The sequence below is a fragment of the Schistocerca nitens genome, chromosome 7 (genome assembly GCF_023898315.1).
Source record: "Schistocerca nitens isolate TAMUIC-IGC-003100 chromosome 7, iqSchNite1.1, whole genome shotgun sequence".
NCBI lineage: Eukaryota > Metazoa > Arthropoda > Insecta > Orthoptera > Acrididae > Schistocerca > Schistocerca nitens.
The window spans coordinates 138,221,962-138,244,417 of record NC_064620.1 but is presented as its reverse complement, the minus strand read 5'-3'; the positions used below and the strand labels follow the sequence as shown (position 1 = coordinate 138,244,417).

General features: G+C 47.1%; 1 protein-coding gene across 2 annotated transcripts in view; it reads right to left on the bottom strand.

The window, feature by feature from the left end:
• The window catches only part of LOC126195829 (glutamate--cysteine ligase regulatory subunit), a 57,713-nt gene that overhangs the window by 4,785 nt on the left and 30,472 nt on the right, over positions 1 to 22,456 (bottom strand). Inside the window, exons 5-6 of one of the 2 annotated variants that reach the window (XM_049934501.1) lie at positions 21,502 to 21,616; positions 4,846 to 4,866 (exon numbers count right to left, since the gene is read on the bottom strand). In XM_049934501.1, the coding sequence (XP_049790458.1) occupies positions 4,846 to 4,866; positions 21,502 to 21,616 (136 nt within the window). The remainder of the gene's footprint in view (positions 1 to 4,845; positions 4,867 to 21,501; positions 21,617 to 22,456) is intronic. The other variant, XM_049934502.1, reaches the window with a different exon arrangement.

The following is a 22,456-nucleotide window of genomic DNA, read 5'->3' as shown; positions in this document are numbered from 1 at the left end:
AGCACATCAGGTTTGGAATGTATGGTCAGATCATGACGACTTCATAGCCTGCTTTGATCTTTCATGGAACTATTACTCTATCAAATGTGAGAAAAAAAGAGTGCGTGTAGGCACTAACGTTGCATCAACATTTTTCATTACCCAATGGGCCACAGTGAAGCCCTGATCAGATAGTTAAGTTTGGATTTTTTCCCCACTGTCAGACCATCGAGCAACGAGTGTAAATAATGCCAAGCAAAGAATTCAGTGTTAGATGGGCCTCAACACAAACAACAGAGCTGTGGAGGAGTGAAGCTGTAAGTAGCTTTTGGGCTTGAAAAATCACAATTGGTCTCCAAAAGCAAAGTGCCATTATGTAAACAAGAGCAGGATTTCACAGGGCCTGCAACTGCATCAACACCTTTCCCAGCTTGATGGAGGTCAGAAAGAAGATCACAGATAGTTTTGAATAATGGGTGACAAGGGTAGCACTGGTCCATAGAAGCATCTTACCAGTGCAAGAACAAGCGTGACTAGGGGCTTGTTTGATGGCAACCAATTCAGCAGAGAAGACACTGCATCCATTTGGCAAGGAATGTAGTTCATTGTACCTTCCATATGTGTATGCAAAACCGGTTCATCCATTGAATACGGAGCTGTCAGTGTATACTACTTAAGGTGCAGACAGCACCTTTGCTCAAGTTGGCAAAGATGAGGAAGCCACTCAACCAGGCACCAAAGAACAGTCCCAAATAGCGATAAGTCTCCACCACACTGAGTAATTGGTTGTCGAGATAAAGTTCTGGATATGGACAAACAGTGTGACGGCGACAGCGGGGACAAACAGAAAGCCATGGGTGATGCCCCAGGACTGTGCCTTTCAAATGGTGTCCTGCAGTCAGCATTCAGCAACACCCACACTAGGGGAACAATAGTAAAAGCAAAAATCATTGGAATACAGGGAGGGTGATGCTGGAGACTCCACAGTTGCTGCTAGACCATTGATTGCCACCAAAAAGAGAGAGACACTTAATACGGAGCCCTGTGGCACCCCATTCTCTTGGATATTGGGGATAATATGGGAAGCATCAACTCGAACCCAGAAAGTACGGTGCAACAAGAGCTTCTGAACAAAAATCAGAAGTGAGCCCAGGAGACACAACCTCATGTAAGGTAGCAAGAGTGCTATGTTGCCGTGTGATGTCACAAGCCTTTTGTACGTTGAGGAAGACAGTAATGTGTTGACACTGATCAAAAGCTATCCAGATGGCAGAATTGGTGAAAACGAGATTATCAGCAATGGAACAGCCTTTGCGAAAATGGGCCGGGGCAGACCAGAAGGTCCTGAGACAAGTCGCCAACACAGCCACCAGCTCATGCTTTCAAGCAACTCCCCATCTCTGAAGGATGCTTACTCTATTTCAGTTCTGGGATAATGGTGCTTTTTCACTGCTGAGATGGGAACTAACCCTCACTCCACACACGGCTGAAGATGGTAAGGAGATGATGCTGACAATCCACTGATAGGTGTTTGAGCATTTGGTTATGGATGCTGTCTGGCCCTGAGACTGTATCAATCAGGGCAAAGGAATAGTACACTGAAGAATTCCCATTCACTGAATGGAGCATTATAGAGCTCTAGGTGATGTGTAGTGTAAGGCAAGTGTAATCGTTCCATCTGCTCTTTGAGGACACAAAAGTCAGATTGGCAGTTCCCAGATGCAGAGCAAAATGTTCAGCTATGGCATCTGGTTAAGTGAAAACAGTACAGTTCAATGAAATACCAAGTATACCTGCAGAGGTGTGGTGTCCATAGAGGTGTCTGATATTTTCCAAGGCCTGCGAAAGAGGTGCATGTGGTCCAATGGCTGAAACATGCCACTTCCAACATTCTTGCTTCCATCATTTTACTAAGTGGTGGACAGGGTCTAAAGGCAATGAGGTGCTCAATTGATGGATGCTGCTTATGGAATTGTGGAGCCCACCTGCAATCTCGGATGGCCACAGAGATTTCCAAGGTCCACAAAGGTACTACTTCAGACAGGAATGCAAACAACAGGGGACTGTTAAGTTGGCAGCCAACAGAATGGCTGCTGTTGCCATCTGGACAGCTTCGTCACTACTTATATTTAGTGGGGAGCCCAGAATGACAGTGGAGGTAAAAGTGTGCCTGTTGACATTGTGGAGAGCCCATCTATGTGGGCACCCAGGGAGTGATGCTGAAGAAGGGACAGAAAGAGTGGGAAGTGGTCACTAATACACAGGTCATCATGGACCCTCCAGTGGATGAATGGGAGAAATCCAATACCACAAATAGAAAGATAAATGGCCAAATATGTTTCTTGTGTCACAGTGAAGTGAGTGGAGGCACCAGTATTCATGAGACAGAGGTCAAGATCTGCCAGTAAGTTTGCAATATCTTTACCGCGACCAGTTATCGTAGTTCCACCCCGTAAAGAGTTATGTGCACTGAAGTTGCCTACAATTAGGAAAAGTGGTAGAAGCTGAGAAACCAATGCAAACAATGTGTACTGAGACACTTCACCATCAGGAGGGAGGTAAACACTGCAGATAATGGTACCCTGAAATGCCTTTACCTGAACAGGCACAGCCTCCCAGTTATATCAAGATGCACAAGTTCACTATATATAGTGTCCAGAACATTGTGCAAACTCCATCTCATGCCATATTAAAATCAACACTATTCTTAAAATATCCCCAGTAGTGACAAAGGACCAGGCAGAAAGCAGGGGAGGAGCCTAAGAGGTGTCTTAGCTCAGACAGCTTGTGGAAGAAACCACTGAAATTCCACTGGAGTATCATGCTCTCAGTATACTGAGAGGGCCTGAAGGGACTAAGGGTGGCCCAGGGTCACCTGCTGTCATCGGTTGAGAAGATATGGGATCAAGAGACACAGTTTCCGAAATACATTGTGTTGCACTCTGGAGCCTCAGGGGGCCACCTTATCTTTAGGGGGTCTGGGTGACTGGGATGGCTTCTCTGAATTAGTTCCAGGGACTATAAGATCCTAAAGCCCTTCGACCAGCAGCCTGTGGCTCCTTCAGCCACTGGCTGGTAGCCAGTTGCAGACTGGCAGAACACTTTGAGGAGAGCATCCCAACAGACCTGTTCTTGGTGTGAGAAGCAGGAGGAGGGCGACTCGTTTCCAGCTGGTAGATGGGGATCGGCGGCCCCAGTGGGTGAGGAGCCATTGCTCCCAAAATGAGTGTGGGAGAAACAGCAGGAGGAGAGCCCCCAACCATCAGGAAGGGGGTGGGGGGCGGCAGGGATAGTCATGGGGCCCCGAGAGCTTGCTGTAGGACCGTAACAGGCTGGAGTACTGTCTGCAGTGAGGGCGACATCATAGCTATGGTGTAAGACACTATCATGCTGCAAGATTTAGATGCTCAGACTTTTTCTTGGGCTCTTGGTAGGTCAGTCCATCCAGTGTCTCACATTCTTGTATTTTTTTCCTTCCCTATTTCTGAATGACAGTGCAGTCTGGTGAGCAGGGAGGATAGTGCTCTCTATAGCTGATGCAGACAGGGAGAGGAAAGCACAAGGAATGTTTGCAATCAACAATCATCCACAATCCCTACAGACTGGGCTGATATCACAACACGAAGATGTGTGCCCAAATTTCATACATTTGAAGCACCAAAAGGGGGGGGGGGGGGGACATACAGTTTAACATCACATCAATACACCATCACTTTGATCTTTTCCGGCAACAAATTGCCCTCTAAGGCCAAGATGAAGGCTCCAGTTGCAACCCTATTGTCCTTGGCCCCCTATGGACACAACAGACAAATTTTACACTTACTCGCTCTAAGTTGGCGCATAGCTTATTGTCATACTGCATGATGAGGTCACACTGGAAATGTTGCCTTGAACCACGTTTGGGCTATTATGGGGAGTGACAGTCACTGGAATGTTATTCAGCTTGTCACAAGCAAGCAATGACCATGACCGGGCATGGGATGCTGTTTTAATCAAAGGTGACCCACTCTTCATTCTGGAGGTGGGTGCAACTTCTCCAAACTTGTGCTCTATAGTGTCAACAGGAAATAAAGGCTTTGTGGCCAAAAATGAATCCCCATCTGCCCTTGTACAAATCATGTATGGGGGGGGGGGGGGGGGAGTACTACTATGTCGCTTAGCCTGACATTCCCCCCATAGCGCAGCCAGGGAAGGAAACATTCTAAGGTTGTATCTCTCTGCGTTGAACAAGTTTGTTCTGTCTCAAGAGAATAATGGGGCCATATGGCCACCAGTAGGAGAAAGCTTCATCTGCTTCATATGAGAATCATCTACCATGGCACCAACTTCTCTGAACAGGGGCTCTCCCTATGCATGCCACCCAGCCTCAGGAAGAGCTACCCGGTCAGTGACCCATTGCTCAGAATCCTTGTTCCCCAGTCATGACAGGCACATATTTCTTGGCATACTTGGGGAGGAGTCAGCTCTGATACCAACAGAGCTATTCCTGTGTGGTCAAGGGGCTACAACTGTGCAGATACTCAAGTTTATACTGGGCAAAATCTCTGCTGTATTACTTTACGAAGATTAACTAACATGCTGTTAAGCAAGTTGTGATAATGTTTTGGCTCATCCGCGTACTTCCTTGTGGTGTTACCAGTACTAGTCATTTTCACTTACTCTCCACCTACATTCCTATGTTTTGTTCAACATCTCAATCTGACAAACAAAATTATTACTTTAAGACTTCAGAATTCTACTATTAGCTATTTCTGAACATTAGGTTTATCTGGCTTATTTATGGAATAAATTTGTGTCAACAATTCAATGAACTAAACCTCACCAAAGTACAAAGAAAAATAAAAATGAAAATTAGTATGTTCTTACCTCTTTCTTCTCCATAGTTTCCTTCAACAACAGAAATGCATTTGAACATAAGCACACACATATATTAGTAATAAATATGGAAACAATTTAAGGAGCAAATTTAAAATACACTGAGAAAGGTATCTCCCCTGACACACCTGAACTTTTGGTCATGTACAATGAGAGGCACAAAGATTGCCCAGCCTGAATAATTTAAAGTCCAAGAACAGAGCAAGTACATGCCCAAGTTGAGAGGTGCCAGTGTTCACACTGCTAGGTGGTTTATGGAGTTTCACCTTTTTGATTACATCATCAAATGGAAGCTATATAATAGTTAGCAAACAGCATGTATCAAGATTCATTGCAAGTTAACTCCTTGTATCATTTCTCTTGAAAATCATTATTTCAGCACTACAACATTGTGAATTTCCCATCTGTTTCAGTGACAGAGTGGATAGGTCAATGGTTTACAAACAAAGAACAAGCATTCCAGTCTTCCAAAAGATTCCATTTATGATAGTCTAATCTTTAAACAAACAAACGGCCATAGTGAAAATATTGAAAATGGATTTATTTATTTGTAATTACTTTAACTGCCACCTTGTGTCTCTATAGTTTTCAACTACGAGAAATATGTCAGCTGACTGGCATACATCATAGGTCTGCTTCAAAATGGCTAATGTGAATGTTCGTGAGCAAATAATTGCTCTCTTTGAAAAGAGTGTTAATGCGCCTGAGGCAAGATGTCGTTATAGTGTTTATGCTTCCACTGCAATGCTGGATTAAGACGATTTGGAGAAAATGGTGGGTTAGTGAAACATCCTGTACCTGGAAGACCACGAGTGTCTATATGGAGACAAAATGAAGAATTGGTCAGGGCAGCCCAGAATGCTCCTTTGTCACTTATCCAGGGACTAAGGAGAGTGTCACATTTACCCGGCTAGTCAAGAGCCGATCTCAGAAGATTAAAGGACCATCGAACCAGGTTCCATCATGCTCTGATCAAACAAGAGTTGTCTGACACACAAGCCATGGATAGACTAGCAACTGAGTTTCTGGGAAGATGTCAATTGGAGTAATGTCATTTTCTCCTATGAGTGCACAACTGGGTCCAAGAGCAGAGGTACTGCTCTCATATAATGCACCGATGTGCATCAATATGATGCGTGCTTCGTGACTACAAACACTAGAAACAGACATGTAAGTGTGATATGTTGGGGCTGGATGTCTTAAATGGGTGCAGCAACTTAAGAACTTATCAAAAGCAAGATCAATTCACTATGCTGTGAACATTTCCTTGAAATGTATTCGAATCTGGTATCCCAAAGGACATCTCCATTACCAACATGATAATTGTCTATCACACACTACCATTAGTATTCACAGCTAGTTTCAAGGGAGAGAGAATATTATTCAGTGCCATCCGTAACCTCCAAAGTCACCTTATCTCAATCCCAGGGCTCAACTTGAGAAGGCTCTGCGAAACAATTGGTCAGACCCCCTTTCAGGAGCTGCAAACGCCCAATGGCATTTGGTTCATTTTTCATGGGAGAGAACTGCCGTGGATGAGGACTTTTTCCATTGATCTGTCAGTTCTATGCATTGAAGTATCCAAGCTGTTCTTTATTCCAGTGGCATGTGGACAAAATATTGAAGCTACACATAGCCTACCCTTCATTTTATCTTTTTATTTATTTTCCATTAAAGCCTTACATAGTCAGAAAATATAATTTAATAACAAAAAGTATATAAAGCATGGAACATCTGCGATGCATTTTTAAGCGTAACGGTCTAATAGTCCTACTGCAATTTAAGAACAGATATTAAACTGGAAACAACAGATACTGGAAAGTACATCCACTCACTTCTGTAAATGGTACATCTGACCTTAATCAGCTGATACATTTCTCTTAGCTGAAGATCAGAGAGACACAAGTTGGCAGTAAAAGTAATTAGAAATAAATACATCAATTTTCAATATTTTTACTATGACCATTTGTCTGTCTGAAGATTAGTCTATTATAAAATGGAATCTTTTGAAAGATCACAGAACCTAGAAAAGCCTACAACTGCACAATTCGTAGTGAATTAAAAGTTTTTTAAAAAATTGTGTGCACAGGTCTAAAAATGACAATTGACTCCAGTTGTCCTTTCATAAACCATCAGCATATCCACTTCAGCCACTGATTGGTTGGTTTGGGGTAAACAGGGACCAAACTACAGGGTCATCAGTCCCTTTTTCCTGGAGCAAGCAAGGCTCAAGGTACAAAAAACACCCAACACCACACCTAAAAAGAAAACGACTGGAACGAACAAAAAACTGGCAAAACTTACACCACAAGGAAAAGTAAAAGAAGGTATTAAAACTATGGAGCATATGGTCTGGACTGGCTGATCACAATAATAAAAGAGGATGAGCCAGCCACTCTGCAACACATTACAATGTCCACCCCAAAAAGACAAGGCTAGATGAACACATGTAGGGAAAAAAGACGACCACCAAGACAAACAAATGCAAAGAAGTGGGACAGAGTTCAAATGGAGGGAGGGTGGCAACCTCAGAGAGAAGGCTAAATGCCCACCCTTAGCTGGTACAATAAAAAAAAAACCAACCAATAACACAAAACTAAATCTGCTGTTGAGGCATCGTCGCCCAACACCAAAGGTAGGTGCTGGGAAGGTTAAAAGTGTGCCACAGAGCGGCGGAAAGTGGGCAGACCAGCAAGATGTGGACGACAGTCTTGTGAGCCACAGCGACACTGAGATGGGTCCTCGTGATGGAGGAGGTAGCCATGTGTTAGCCAAGTATGGCCAATGCGAAGCCGGCAGAGAACCACACAGTCCCTGCAAGAGACCCACATGAAGGTCTTCCACACATTTGTAGTCTCCTTAAGGGCACTCAGTTTGTTGTGCATACTGATATTATGCCATTCCGTCTCCCAAAGGTGGAAAACCTTGTGGCGTAATAATGATCGCAGGTCAGTTACAGGGATGCCGACCTCCAGAAGCGGTTTCCACGTAGCCTGTCGTTAAGTTCAGTTCCTGGGATTCCGACGTGGCGTCGGGTCCACATGAACACCACGGAACGATTGGACCTTTCTAGGGCATAGATGGACTCCTGAGTGGTTGCTACTATAGGGTGGGGGGGTAGCACTGATCGATAGCTCGTAGGCTGTTGAAGGAGTCAGTACACAGGAGAAATGACTCTCCATGGCATGAGCGGATGTGCTCAAGAGCACGAAAAATGGCCACCAGCTCTGCAGTGAAAACACTGCAGCCACCTGTCAAGGACTGCTGTTCAATATGTCCTCCATGAACATACGCGAAGCCAACGTGACCATCAGCCATTGAGCCGCCAGTGTAAACCCCTTCGTGGTCCCAGTGCGTGTCAAGGATCAAGATGAAGTGACAGCAGAGAGCTGTGGGTTTAACTGAGTCCTTGGGACCATGAGAAAGGTCCAGGTGAAGCTTCGGCCTATGTGTACACCATGGAGGTGTACGTGAATAGACCTCGAGTGCAGATGGTGAAGGCAAGGACTCCACTTCAGACAGAAGAGAGCGGACGCGAACTGCGATCTTAAGCCCTGACCTGGGCCTCCGATGCGGGAGATGAACCGCTGTGGATGGGAAAAGAAGACAGTAATTTAGATGCTCAGGACAATTATGAATGTGTGCAACTTAACTGGCAAGCAGTTGCACATGCCTAACCTTCAATGGAGGGACTCCAGCCTCCACCAGGGTGCTGGTCACCAGACTCGTCCTAAAAGCTCCTGTTGCCAGTCTAATGTGACAGTGGTACACTGGGTCGAGTAAATGCTGAGGGCTCTGCCAAACCATAAGCCAGACTCCCATAGTCAAGGCAGGATTGAATAAGTGCTCTGTAGAGCTGCAGCAGCGTAGAGAGATCTGCACCCCAGTTGGTTTTGCTCAAGCAGCAGAGGGCATCTAGGTGCTGCCAGCACTTCCGCTTCAGCTGACAAAGATGAGGAAGCCAAGTCAATCGGGCATCAAAAACCAGTCCTAAGAATCAATATGTCTCCACTAGTGAGTGGATCGTCATTAAGGTAAAGTTCTGGTTACAGATGAAGGGTGTGATGCCGGCGGAAGTGCATGACACACAACTTTGTGGCTGAAAACTGGAAGCCGTGTGCTAGAGCCCATGACTGCGCCTTGTGGATGGCTCCCTGGTGCCACTCGGCAACACCAGTACTGGAGGAGCAGTACAAAATGCAGAAGTCATCTGCATACATAGGTGAGACTGATGGCCTGACAGCTGCTGCTAGGCTGTTAATGGCCACTAAAAATAGACACACACTCAATACAGAGCCTTGCGACGCCATTCTTCTGGATATGGAAGGGGGGGGGGGGGGGGGGAGCTACGGGAGGCACCAACTTTGACACAGGGAGTACAGAGCGATAGGAAATTTTGGATTAATAAAAAAATGGGAGCGGGCCCCAGAGACCCCTCTCATATAATGCGGCAAGGATATGCTGCTTCCATGTTGTATCGTAAGCTGAACAGCTTACAAAGAACGTTAGCGAGGCTGACGAATCAGTAGCTATCCACATCGAGTGGGTTTTTACTGGGCTCTTTCAAATGGCTCTGAGCACTATGGGACTTAACATCTATGGTCATCAGTCCCCTAGAACTTAGAACTACTTAAACCTAACTAACCTAAGGACAGCACACAATACCCAGTCATCACGAGGCAGAGAAAATCCCTGACTCCGCCGGGAATCACTTTTTACTGGGTTTGAGCACTGGTATGTTGGTGCTCTCCCATCATTGCGATGGAAAGACACCATTGCACCAGCTCTGGTTGAAGATGATGAGATGTTCGATCGTCTGACTGAATCAGATCTGGCCTAGGAGCTGTGTCGAAGCAATGTGCAAGGACGCTGAGGAGCTCCCACTCTGTAAATGGAGCATTATAGGGTTCACTGCTACGTTCCGTGAACAAGAGGGCTTTCCTTACCATCTGCTGTTTGAGGGTGCAAAATGCTGGAGGCTAATTCTCTGATGCGGAGGCTCAAGCATAATGCTCAGAAAAGTGCTCGGCAATTGTGTTTGCATCGGTAGATAACACGCTATTTATGTTAATGCCAGTAATTCCTGTCGGGGTCTGGTACCCCACAAACATGTCTGATCTTCATCCAGACTTCGGAGGAAGGGGAGGGGGGGGGGACAAGGGACCATTTTTTCCACTGCAGAAACGATTGTTCTAGTGACCTGCTCAGCTACCACGTAGATGGTACCATGTGGGAGAGATTCAACAGTGGCAGCAGAGGTGAAAACTTCCCAGTCAGGGGAATGGTGCTAGTGGAGTGACAGTAACATGGGAAAGTGTTCACTACCACACAAGTCATTGTAAGCTTGCCAGTGGACAGATGGGAAAGTCCTGGGCTGCAGAGGGATAAATTAATGACCAAGTAAGTGCCATGAGCCACAATGAAATGTGTGGGGGCCCCAGTATTTAAGAGGCAGAGGTCAAGTTGAGACAGGAAAATTTCGACATCTCTACCTTGGCCAGTAAGCACAGCACCACCCCACAATAGGTTATGTGTGTTAAAATCTCCCGAAAGTAGGAAAGGTTTAGGGAGTTGATGAATCAGTGCAGCCAATATGTTCAGGGGTACTGCACCACCTGGAGGAAGATAAACGTTGCAGACAGTTATTCCCTGCGTTGTCCTTATCCTGACAGCCACAGCTTCAAGAGGGGTTTGAAGGAGCACAGGTTCACTGCATAGTGTGTTCAGGACAGAGGCAAACTCCATCTGACACTATTATAATCGCTACAGTTCTTGTAATATCCCCTATAGCCGCAAAGGGCAGGGGCCCACATTGCCGGGAACCAGGTTTCCTGGCAGGCATTGCAGGAAGCAGGTGTAAAGCTTAGCAGTTGCTGTAGCTCAGCCAGGTGGTGGAAAAAACTGCAGCAATTGCACTGGAGGATGATGATATCATGAGGCAGGTTACACTTCGGGTTCACCTGCTGCCACCAATTGAGTATTTGTATCCATTCCTATTGTGGATGAGGCATCAGTGAGATCCACGTCCTCAGGGGATGCTGAGATCGCCAACTCATCCGCAGGTGCAGAATTGGCAGGGAGTGGTGGTGTTGGAGCCACTGGAGGGTCCTTTCTCTTAGCGAACTTCTTTGTTTGCTTGCCCTCCTCTTTGGGGGGCTTGCTGGGAGGACTTCTCTTAAGTAGCCTCAGGCAGAGAAGAAGACCGTGAAGCTTTGTGTCCAGCAGCTTTTGGCTCCTTTAGCCACTGGTGAAGGTTTGCTGTAGCATTAGTGGAGACCGTGGGAGAGAGGGTCCGAAGGGACCCCTTCCACACCAGAGGAGCCGGAGGAGGCTGTTGCTTCTCCAGCTGGGGGGAGGGGACCGATGTCCCATGTGTTTGGGATGGGACCTTGCTCCTGAAGTAGGTACTTTGGTAGCAACAGAATGAGATTTTTCCCCTACCACCAATGGGGCAGATGTATTCTGGAGGCCCGGAGAGCCCACTCTTCATGGCATTGAGAGTGGTACGACTGGTACTTGTGATGGCGATCATAATGTAGCTGCAGCATATGTGGACATAAACCAAATGGGGTGTAATCGCGCTCCTTCTGGAGTACTGTGCAGTCTAGCAAGCAGGGGGAGTGCTGTTCTCCGCAGTGTATACAAGTGGGAGGAGGTGCACAGGGAGTATCTGGATGCAGTGGACAGCTACAGTCTCAAAATGTGGCATTGGAAGTGCAGCGGGAAGACATGTGCCTGAATCTCCAGCACTTAAAGCAACACATAAGAGGAGGGACATATGGCTTAATGTCACAGCGGTAAACCATCAGCTTTACCTTTTCAGGCAATGAGTCACTCTCACATGCCAAGATGAAGACACTGGTAGCAACTCGTCTTTGGGTCCCCTGTAAACGCACCAAATAAAATGAATACCCCACTGTCCTAGATTGGCGCAGAGCTCGTTGTCAGATTGCAAGAGAATGTTGCAGATGGAAAATAATCCCCTGGACTGTGTTGAGGCTTTTAAGGGGAGTGACGGAAACAGGAATATCACCCAGCCAATCACAAGAGAGTAACGCCCGGGATTGGGCTGGGGATGCTGTGTGAATCAAGACTACACCGCTTCTCATCTTGGACAGCACTATCACTTCCCCAAACTTATCCTCAAGATGTTCAACAAAAAATTGAGGCTTTATAGGTAGAAAGGAGTCCCCGTCCCTTCTACTAAAAGACTAAATACTGATATAATAGAGGGAAACATTCCACGTGGGAAAAATATATCCAAAAACAAAGATGATGTGACTTACCAAATGAAAGTGCTGGCTGCCAGCGCTTTAGTTTGGTAAGTCACATCATTTTTGTTTTTGGATGGACTAAATACTGAGGCGAATATGGCTCTGTTCATTCTGTAGCCGTATGTTCCTCCCATGGTGTAGCGAGGGAGGGAAACGATTTAGGGTAATATCTGTCAGCATTGTACTCTATCTTGCCCTTCTTAGAGACGGCTGGTGCCGTATGGTCAACGGCAAGAGATGACAGTCCGCTTCACTGCGGGTCATCCGCCCTGATGCCACCCACTCTGACCAGGAAAATTGGAAATTTGTGGTAAGGTCTTATAATCACCAAAGTGCTGAAGTCATCACTCCATAAGCTTACACACTCCTTAATCTAACTTTAACTTACACTTAGGACAAAACACACACACACACACACACACACACACACACACACACACACACACACGAGGGAGGACTAACCTCCGATGAGGAGGGGGGGGGGGGCAGCTGCACGGACCGTGACAAGGCACCTCAGACCACTCGGCTACCCCGCACAGTTCCGATCAGGGGCTCTCCCCATGGGCGCCAGCCAGCCACAGCGAATGCTACCTGGCACGATGGCCGTTGCCTGGAGTCCTGATGCCCAAGGAAGACAGGCATCTACTCCTTGGCATATGTGGGTAGTTTACAGCTCAGGCATCAGCAGTGTGATCCCTGTGTTGTCACGGGGGCTACCACCAAATGGGTACATGACGGCTCCACCACAACAGACTGGCTACCATGCTAGATATTTGGTGCACAGAAATCCAGTACTGTCATGAGGGCAAAAGACAGGAGACAACAGAAGAAGATGACATACTCTGGAAAGTGTTCTCACCCAAATAGTTTAATTGCAGGTGGAGATGCAAAGCCACAACAAGAGGTTCTAGAGATCGAATCTAAGGGCACTATGGATAACTTATGCACCACATAAGGCGTCCTTCCCCATATGGCCTGCAATTCTGTAGAATTTGGAAAGTGGCAGGTCAAACCAGAAAATGGGACCTGAATTTATAGTACCGAAAAGGGTAGAGCTCCTTTTAGTCGCCTCTTACGACATGCAGGGGTATCTTGGGCCTATTCTAACCCCTGGACCAGCAGGGTAGTCAGCCATTGAAACAGACGCGAAATGATCATTGTTTTAGTAATTCTACCGACATGGAGTTCTTATATTTCAACCGTTTCTACATGCTTCAATAATGATTTTCAAAAGAAATGATAAAATATGTTAAATTGCAAGAAATCTCAACATTCACTGTACGCTAACCATTTTGTTGCTTCTATTTGACGAGAACACTGGCACTTCTGAACTTGGGCCTGCACAATGATCTGTTCTTGGACCCTGAATTATTCAGGCTGGGCAATCTATTTTGCCTCTCATTGTACACTCCCATATAATGAACAATACTTTCTTGTTCAGTCAACACATTTCATAAGCAGTCTTCTAAAATCATATTATATGCATTTACTTTTGTGATTGCTCACTATAAAATGCATTAATTGAAAATTCCCTTGTACAGGGTCACCTGCTGTTAGCTAATTAATAGGCCACCTTGTACAATCGAATCTACAGCTAAGGCAGCTTAAGGTGAGCAATCTAAGAAAAACCACCACTACCGATGTATTTAGCAGAAACATGAAATTTTAGAAAAAACAAAGTGAGTTCATGTCAATATTCCTGCACCACAGCCTGTCCGGGAAAAGTTAACAATTTGCGCAGTGGCTATCGGAAACGGCAGGAGGCGTGCCTTGCTCCCACCATTAGGTTTGTAGAGGGGAGAGGAGCGGTGAGGGGAAGGTGGCATTTTTACTTCCCATAATGCTGGCACTATTATACTCAACAACGTTTACAGTAATACTTCGCATCTAGTAGCAGCCTAACACTGGCAGCACTTTGAGGCAACTATTTTACAACTAGTGTTAATTTTTTCTGCTTCTGGGAGCTCCAGTAAAATTGTCAGTTTACTGTGGACAAGCTATACAGCAGGATACCTAAAACTAAATCTGCCTGTTAAGAGTTAATTAAAGTTGACAGGACAGAGTAGCACTAGCTAAAGGGAACAGGAAACAGCCAGTTACAATTTTGTGTGCAACATATCAACAACATTTAAATTGCAACACAAACCTAAAGGTGCGCAGGTGCAAGCCATACTAACTACTATATCTGTTATAGGATGTAATTTCAACCATCAAATGACAGAGGTTTTTTTTTTTTTTTTTTTTGTGGTTTTAGGGCGCACAACTTCGACGGTCATTAGCGCCCAGACTACGTTAGGAATGCACCGCGAGTCACAAGTTTAAAACAGCAACGAAACGGAAAACACGATAAAAGACAGACTGACAGGCATAGGATTAAAAAAAAAAAAAAAAAAGAAAACAGCATAGTCAAATGTCCTTAGAGAGGGTTGTCAAATTGATAAAATGAAGAACGTGAGCAGCTGCCCGTGGGTCATCCGCTAAAATGGCTTCTAGAGTACACGGCAGGCCAAGATCAAGACGCAGTGTGTTAAAATCCGGACAGGACGTTTAAATGTGGCGGACCATCAGCAATTGCCCACATGGGCAGAACGGCGCCGGCGCCGGCGCAGCCGTCAGCAGATGGCGATGGCTGAACCGGCAGTGTCCAATTCGTAACCGGGCCAAAACTACCTCCTCCCGCCGAGAAGGGCGTGAGGAGGACGTCCAAGCCACGGGAAGAGGTTTCAAGGCCCGAAGCTTGTTGTCTGTAAGTGCAGCCCAATCGGCATGCCACAGCGATAAAATGCGCCAACAAATGACCCTGCTACAATCTGACGAAGGGACACAACAAGAAGCTGTCCGAGGCTGGAGGACCGCAGCCTTGGCCGCGGCATCTGCAGCTTCGTTCCCAGGGATACCGACATGGCCAGGAACCCACATAAAGCTAACCGGAGAACCGACGTCCACCAGCTGCTGAAGAGAGCGTTGGATCCGGTGCACGAAAGGGTGAACCGGGTACGGATCACTGAGGCTCTGGATAGCGCTCAGGGAATCGGAGCAGATGACATATGCAGAATGTCGGTGGCGGCAGATGTAAAGAACAGCCTGGTAGAGGGCAAAGAGCTCAGCTGTGAAGACCGAACAATGGCCATGGAGCCGGTATTTGAAACTTTGTGCCCCGACAATAAAAGAACACCCGACCCCGTCATTGGTCTTAGAGCCATCTGTATAAATGAAGGTCATATTAATGAACTTCGAACGAAGTTCGACAAAACGGGAGTTGTAGACTGAACCGGGGGTAACCTCCTTCGGGAGCGAGCAGAGGTCAAGGTGGACGCGAACCTGAGCCTGGAGCCAAGGTGGCGTGTGGCTCTCGCCCACTCGAAAGGTTGCAGGGAGTGAAAAATTAAGGTGTTGAAGGAGGCAACGAAAGCGAACTCCAGGGGGTAGCAGGGCAGAGACATACAACCCGTATTGACGGTCGAGAGAGTCATCAAAAAAGGAACGATAAGACGGGTGGTCGGGCATTGCCAGTAGCAGACAGGCATACCGACAAAGCAGTATATCACGCCGGTAGGTGAGTGGCAACTCACCAGCGTCAGCATGAAGACTCTCGACGGGACTAGTATAAAACGCTCCGATCGCAAGTCATAAACCCCGATGTTGTATGGAGTTGAGGCGGCGTAAGATGGATGGCCGTGCAGAGGAGTATACGAAGCTCCCATAATCCAGCTTGGAGCGGACGATCGACCGATATAGGCGAAGTAGGACGGTTCGATCCGCTCCCCACGACATACCACTGAGAACACGGAGGGCATTTAGAGAACGGGTACAACGGGCAGCCAAATATGACACATGTGGAGACCAACTAAGTTTCCTGTCAAATGTAAGACCTAAAACAGTTTTGTTGTCTCCACGAATGGGAGAGCAATGGGACCGAGTCGTAAGGACGGTGGGAGAAACTCTTTGTAGCGCCAGAAGTTAATACAGACCGTCTTCTCGGCAGAAAAACGGAAGCCATTGGCGACACTCCAGGAGTAAAGACGGTCAAGAGAACGCTGAAGACAGCGCTCCAGGAAACACGTACGCTGTGCGCTGCAATAGATGGTAAAATCGTCCACGAAAAGGGAGCCTGATACATCAGCTGGGAGGGAATCCATTATTGGATTGATCGCTATGGCGAAGAGAGCGACGCTCAAAACTGAGCCCTGTGGCACCCCATTCTCCTGGCGAAAGGTGTGACAGGACAGAACCCACACGTACCCTGAACTGTCGATCCATTAAAAAGGAACGAATATAAAGAGGGAGGCGACCGCGAAGGCCCCATGTGTGCATGGTGCGGAGAATGCCCGCCCTCCAACAGGTGTCGTAAGCCTTCTCCAAATCAAAGAACACAGCCGCGGTCAGGCGCTTCCGCAAGAAGTTATCCATAATGAAGGTCGACAAGGTAACCAGATGGTCAACAGCAGAGCGGTGCCTACGAAATCCACATTGGACATTGGTAAGTAGGCGTCGAGACTCGAGCAGCCAAACCAAACGAGAGTTAACCATTCGCTCCATCACTTTACAGACACAGCTGGTAAGCGAGATGGGTCGATAACTGGAAGGCAAGTGCTTGTCCTTCCCCGGCTTAGGAATCGGGACAACAATAGACTCGCGCCAGGATGCGGGAACATGTCCCTCAATCCAGATGCGATTGTAAGTACGAAGAAGAAAACCTTTACCCGCAGGAGAAAGGTTCTTCAGCATCTGAATATGAATAGAATCAGGCCCTGGAGCGGAGGACCGTGATCGGCCAAGTGCGTTTTCGAGTTCCCGCATGGTGAATGGGGCATTATAACTTTCACGATTCGAGGAGCGGAAGTTAGGTGGCCTAGCCTCCTCTGCCCGGTGGCGGGGGAGGAAGGCAGGGTGGTAATGAGCGGAGCTCGAAACCTCTGCGAAAAAGCGGCTGAAGGCATTGGAGACAGCCTCAGGGGCCACAAGGACGTCATTTGCGACCGTCAAGCCAGAAACTGGTGAGTGGACCTTAGTGCCAGATAGCCGGCGCAGGCTACCCCAGACAACAGAAGGAGTAAAACTGTTGAAGGTGCTTGTGATAGCAGCCCAGCTGGCTTTCTTGCTTTCTTTAATAATACGACGACACTGTGCACGTAATCGTTTATAATTGATACAATTCGCCACTGTAGGGTGGCGTTTAAAGGTGCGTAAAGCACGTCGACGAGCACGTAAAGCGTCTCTACATGCTGCGGTCCACCAGGGGACCGGTACGCGACATGGAGAAGAAGTAGGGTGAGGGATGGAATATTCAGCAGCAGTGAGAATGACTTCCGTGAGGTGTGCGACCTGATTATCGCAGCTTGTGAAGGTTTGATCCTGAAAGGTCGCCCTGGAAGAGAAGAGCCCCCAGTCTGCTTTGGAGATGGTCCAACTAGATGAGCACGGAGAGGGGGTATGCTGCAGGAGATGGATAACACACGGGAAGTGGTCGCTCGAATATGTATCAGAAAGTGCATACCACTCAAACCGGCGTGCAAGTTGGGGAGTACATATAGAGAGGTCTAAATGGGAATAGGTGCGAGATGTGTCCGGAAGAAAAGTAGGAGCGCCAGTATTGAGGCAGACAAGATTGAGCTGGTTGAAAAGGTCTGCTAACAGGGAGCCCCTGGGGCAGGATGCTGGAGAGCCCCAAAGGGGATGGTGGGCATTGAAGTCTCCAGTTAACAAAAATGGTGCAGGTAGCTGAGCAATAAGTTGCATCATGTCTGCCCTGTTAACGGCAGACGACGATGGAGTGTAAACGGTACAAATGGAAAATTTAAAACTGGGGAGAGTAATGCGGATGGCAACTGCCTGCAGGCCGGTGTGCAACGTGATGGGATCGTAGTAAATATCATCCCGGACCAGCAACATAACCCCTCCATGAGCCGGGATACCTACCACAGGGGGTAGGTCAAAACGCACAGAGGTGTAGTGTGCCAAGGCAATTTGACCGCATGGGTGTAGCTTTGTTTCCTGGAGGGCTACGACGAGCGGACGGTGCAAGCAGAGCAGCAACTTCAAGTCCTCTCGGTTGGAGCGAATGCTGCGAATATTCCAGTGAATAAGTGCCATCGTAAGAAAAAAAGGAAGATGAAAGAAGGGGTCACCTCGAAGGCCGCTGAGGGCCTGGCTTCGAGCGAGCACTGCCGCCGCTATCAGTAGGCGGACAGTCATCGTCCATTGGGTCTATAGGTTCATCGGCCATCTTGGGAAGATGGCCAGGAGGGGGAGCTTCCTCCGCCGGTGAACAGCCAGATGTTCGGCTACCAGCGGTGCGGCCAGGCGAAACGGATGACGGCCTGGGGCGGCAACCGCTGGGTGGCGCAGGAGAAGAAATGCGCCGTGGCGGAGAAGGAGAACTGTGCTTCCTATGAGCCTTCTTGGAAGGTCGTTTGGTAGAAGTACCGGTCGAAGGCTGGGAGGTCGAGGTACGTAGGAAGTCTGCACGGGACAGTTCCTTCTTGAAGGCCCGTGCATCTGACTTCGGGGTCTTCGTCTTAGCAGAAGCTGATGAAGGGGCTGGTGTCTGTGGGGTGGTGGGAGGAAGAGGAGACGTCGACCGCGCGATCTTAGCACTGGCCGAACGGACAACCGTGGTGCTGAAGGTCAGATCGCATGTCTGTGTTGCCACCTCCCTGGTAGTCCGAGGAGAGGCGAGGACAGTACTGTATTTCCCCGCTGGGAGCAGCGTGGGCTTCCTACTAGCCAATAGCTTGCGAGCAGCCGAGGTGGACACTTTCTCTTTGACCCGAATTTCTTGGATACAGCGTTCTTCCTTATAGACAGGACAGTCGCGGGAGGATGCGGCATGGTCACCCTGACAGTTCACATAACGAGGAGACAGAGGTGGACAGTCACCCTCATGGGCATCCCTGCCACAGGTGACACATTTAGCCACATTGGAACAAGACTGTCGAGTGTGATTGAAACGCTGACACTGGTAGCAGCGTGTAGGTGTCGGGACATAGGGGCGAACAGAAATAACCTCGTAGCCCACCTTGATGCGCGATGGCAGCTTAACACTATCAAAGGTCAAGAAAAGTGTCAGGGTCGGTACAAGGTCATTGTTGACCTTTTTCATGACCCTATGGACAGCCGTCACGCCCTGCTCAGCGAGGAAAGATTGAATCTCCTCATCAGTCAATCCGTCGAGGGATCTAGTATAGACCACACCACGAGACGAATTCAAAGTTCGGTGAGCCTCCACCCGGACAGGGAACGTGTACAGGAGTGTGGCCCGAAGCAGTTTTTGTGCCTGAAAGGCGCTCTCAGTTTCTAGTAATAAGGTACCGTTACGCAACCTGGTACAAGATTTGACAGATCCGGCTATGGCATCTACGCCCTTCTAGATAACGAAAGGGCTGACAGAGGAAAAATCCTTTCCGTCCTCCGATCGAGAAACGACGAGGAACTGTGGGGCAGGCGGTAGTACTTTTGTCACTGGTGGCTGGTCAAGTTTCCGTTTTTGGGCAGTAGTCGAGAGAGATGGATTAAAATCCATTGCGGAGGAATCCCCCATGATTGCCAGCGTCTCCGATGGCGCGCTCCTTCCTTGTGGGGACCCTCTCAGAGGGCACTCCCGCCTTAGGTGAATGTTTACACCTCAGGTCACACCTCCCGAGAAACAGACGGAGGGACCAATCAGCATGGTCAGAAGGTATCAGCTCAGGCAATCACCCCTCCCTGGGCCTGGCCTTTACCAGGGGGTACGTGCGTGCCTTACATGTCTACCCAGGGCAGGGAATTACGCGTTACCCCGTCACCGGCTACGCGTGCGAACGCGTGGGTCGGCCTTCAGGCGCGCACAGGGAGGAAGGAAGAAGAGGAAAAAGAAGAGAGAGAGGGAGAGAGAGGACAGACTGTCTCAAACGCGGAGGCGGAGACCAGAGAAGGCAAGGAGAAGAAGGCAACGAGAAGGCAACGAGAAGGCAAGGAGAAGGCAAGGAGAAGAAGGCAACGAGATGGCAAGGAGAAGAAGGCAAGGGAAAGAGTAAGGAAGACAGTGAGGTGGAGAAGAGCAAAGAAAGGAACCAACCAAAGGAAGGAAGAAACGAGAAGTGAAAAAGCAAGATGACCGCAAATAGAGGTCGTGGAACCGTCCAACTCCGGACGCAGGCGCTAACTACCCCCTTGAGGGGGAGGGACTCCTTTTAGTCGCCTCTTACGACAGGCAGGAATACCTCGGGCCTATTCTAATCCCCGGACCCGCAGGGGGGACAGAGGGGGATGGGGGGCGGGGGAAGGGGGGGAGGACGGAGGGGAAGGCAGGCAGAAATCAAGTATTGTTGCCCAATGAAACAATATATTATGGAACAAAATAATTTATTGTAAACTGAAGTAAAGACCTTGTACTGAAACTTTATCTCCAATTAGTATTGACATACTTGTCATAAGACATCTTTTATCTCCATATTAAGTGTGGTAATGGCTACAATAATGACAAGAAATTCATTATTGTTTGTGTGACAGCATCAACAAAATATGTCAACATACCATGGAGCTTACTCCTTCTGGTCTACTGTGCTTACTGTAGGGGTAACAATAGTGTTGACAATGACTGCTCCACATTCGTAAAGTCACAACACACACTGCCCATGACAGATCACCAACCTTTGGAGTTTACAATTCATATGGCTTTGGTCTTTAGTGGCAGTATTATTTCCTTTCAGTTGGAAGTTACCCTTATGCCTCATCCACAATCACACAGATGCAGAAATCAAATGTCCCATTCCCAGTAGAGTTAAAAAAATAGGAAGGCACACTCAGCTCACTATTTATGTGCTCTTGTTAGCAAACATGAGACCTCATGTGTGCACAATTTTTTCTGTGCTACTAATATCATTTACTGTCTTTCATTTACTAGAATCAAAGATAATGCATGAACAACTATTGCCAATCTTTAGTTACAGTTCACCTCTTCCAGAGCGTGGCACAATTTGCCTGTTGCTACACACAGTCACAAAAATTATTCTTGTTTGTTTATTTATTTATATTTCCTGTACATATTTTTCTGCTCTTCACTGAACCTGGATGTACCTTTGTGCCGTTTAAGCAGTCTTCGAAGTCACCAAAAATTCAGTTAATTTTATGGCGAATAACATTAGTTGACCTAAACCATTGAACTCTATACACTTAAAGAAAACATATGCTTGTCAATTATCAAGCATTTGTTGCCATCAAGCAACGAATACTTTTTTTTCCAGTTGGCAGGTCCTAGAAGTCAGTTTACACATGTACTAGTGTAATTTCAAGCAAACTTTGGCACACACTACAAATGAAACTTCCTTTCTCGGCACTTCTTGCATGTGTCACTTACTGTGAAGTATAGAAATTATAGGTGCTCTACACTTACCAAATGGATCACTGTGTGTCAGCAACTGAATGTCATTTTGTTTTGTGAATTCTTGCAATGCAGGTGGCACCACACAACAACTGGCCAGGTTAATCTGTATTATGCTAGGCTTAATCTGCAAAAAAAGAAAGAGGGATGATGTAATATCAATCTTTTACAAGAAAAAACATAACAGACAAAAAGACATCCTAAAACCCAAGATGTGTAACTGAGTGATAGCTAAAAAAACTTACTCCTCCCTATCTGTTCAGATGCTCCAGGTAACAGGTAACTTTATTCCAAAGAGAGAGAGAGAGAGAGAGAGAGAGAGAGAGAGAGAGAGAGAGAGAATTTTGATATAGCACAGTGACTTATGCCTCTGACCATCATGTCTCTCCTTCATTCCCCCCAACTTGAAAATACTCTACGAAAAGAAAAATGAGACTTCTTTACATAGTCCCCTTAAATACAGACAATTATTCTGAATATCCTGAAACTAACATTTCTGAACCAACCAACAGCTTATGAGTTAGTCTCCCCACAACAGTGTAAAGTGGGTTGTCAGAAATATTCACAATTCATCCTTAGGTCAGATCAAGGCAGGTCACAGTGTACTATGGTTGTCCGACAGATTTTCGAGTACAATTAGGTATTTCTCCAGCAATGTTAGGTGGAAAATAAGATAATGCTTGCCAAAAAGCTGCACTTTCCAGGAAAGTACTACAGGCAGGATATGGGAGAGTACTTTATGAGAATGATTGCCACATTGGATTTAAAAGCTAAACTTTCCCTTCGAAGTAAGTGGATGGGTCGGAGGTCTCAGTGTTTACGTAGTTTTTAAGATTGGTTGGTTGGTTTGTGGGATTAAAGAGACCAACCTGCAACGGTCATCGGTCCCTTGTTCCAAAACTAAAAAACTACCACACAGAGTAAAAGACGGATAATAGAGACAACAAACAACACACGACAAGAAATA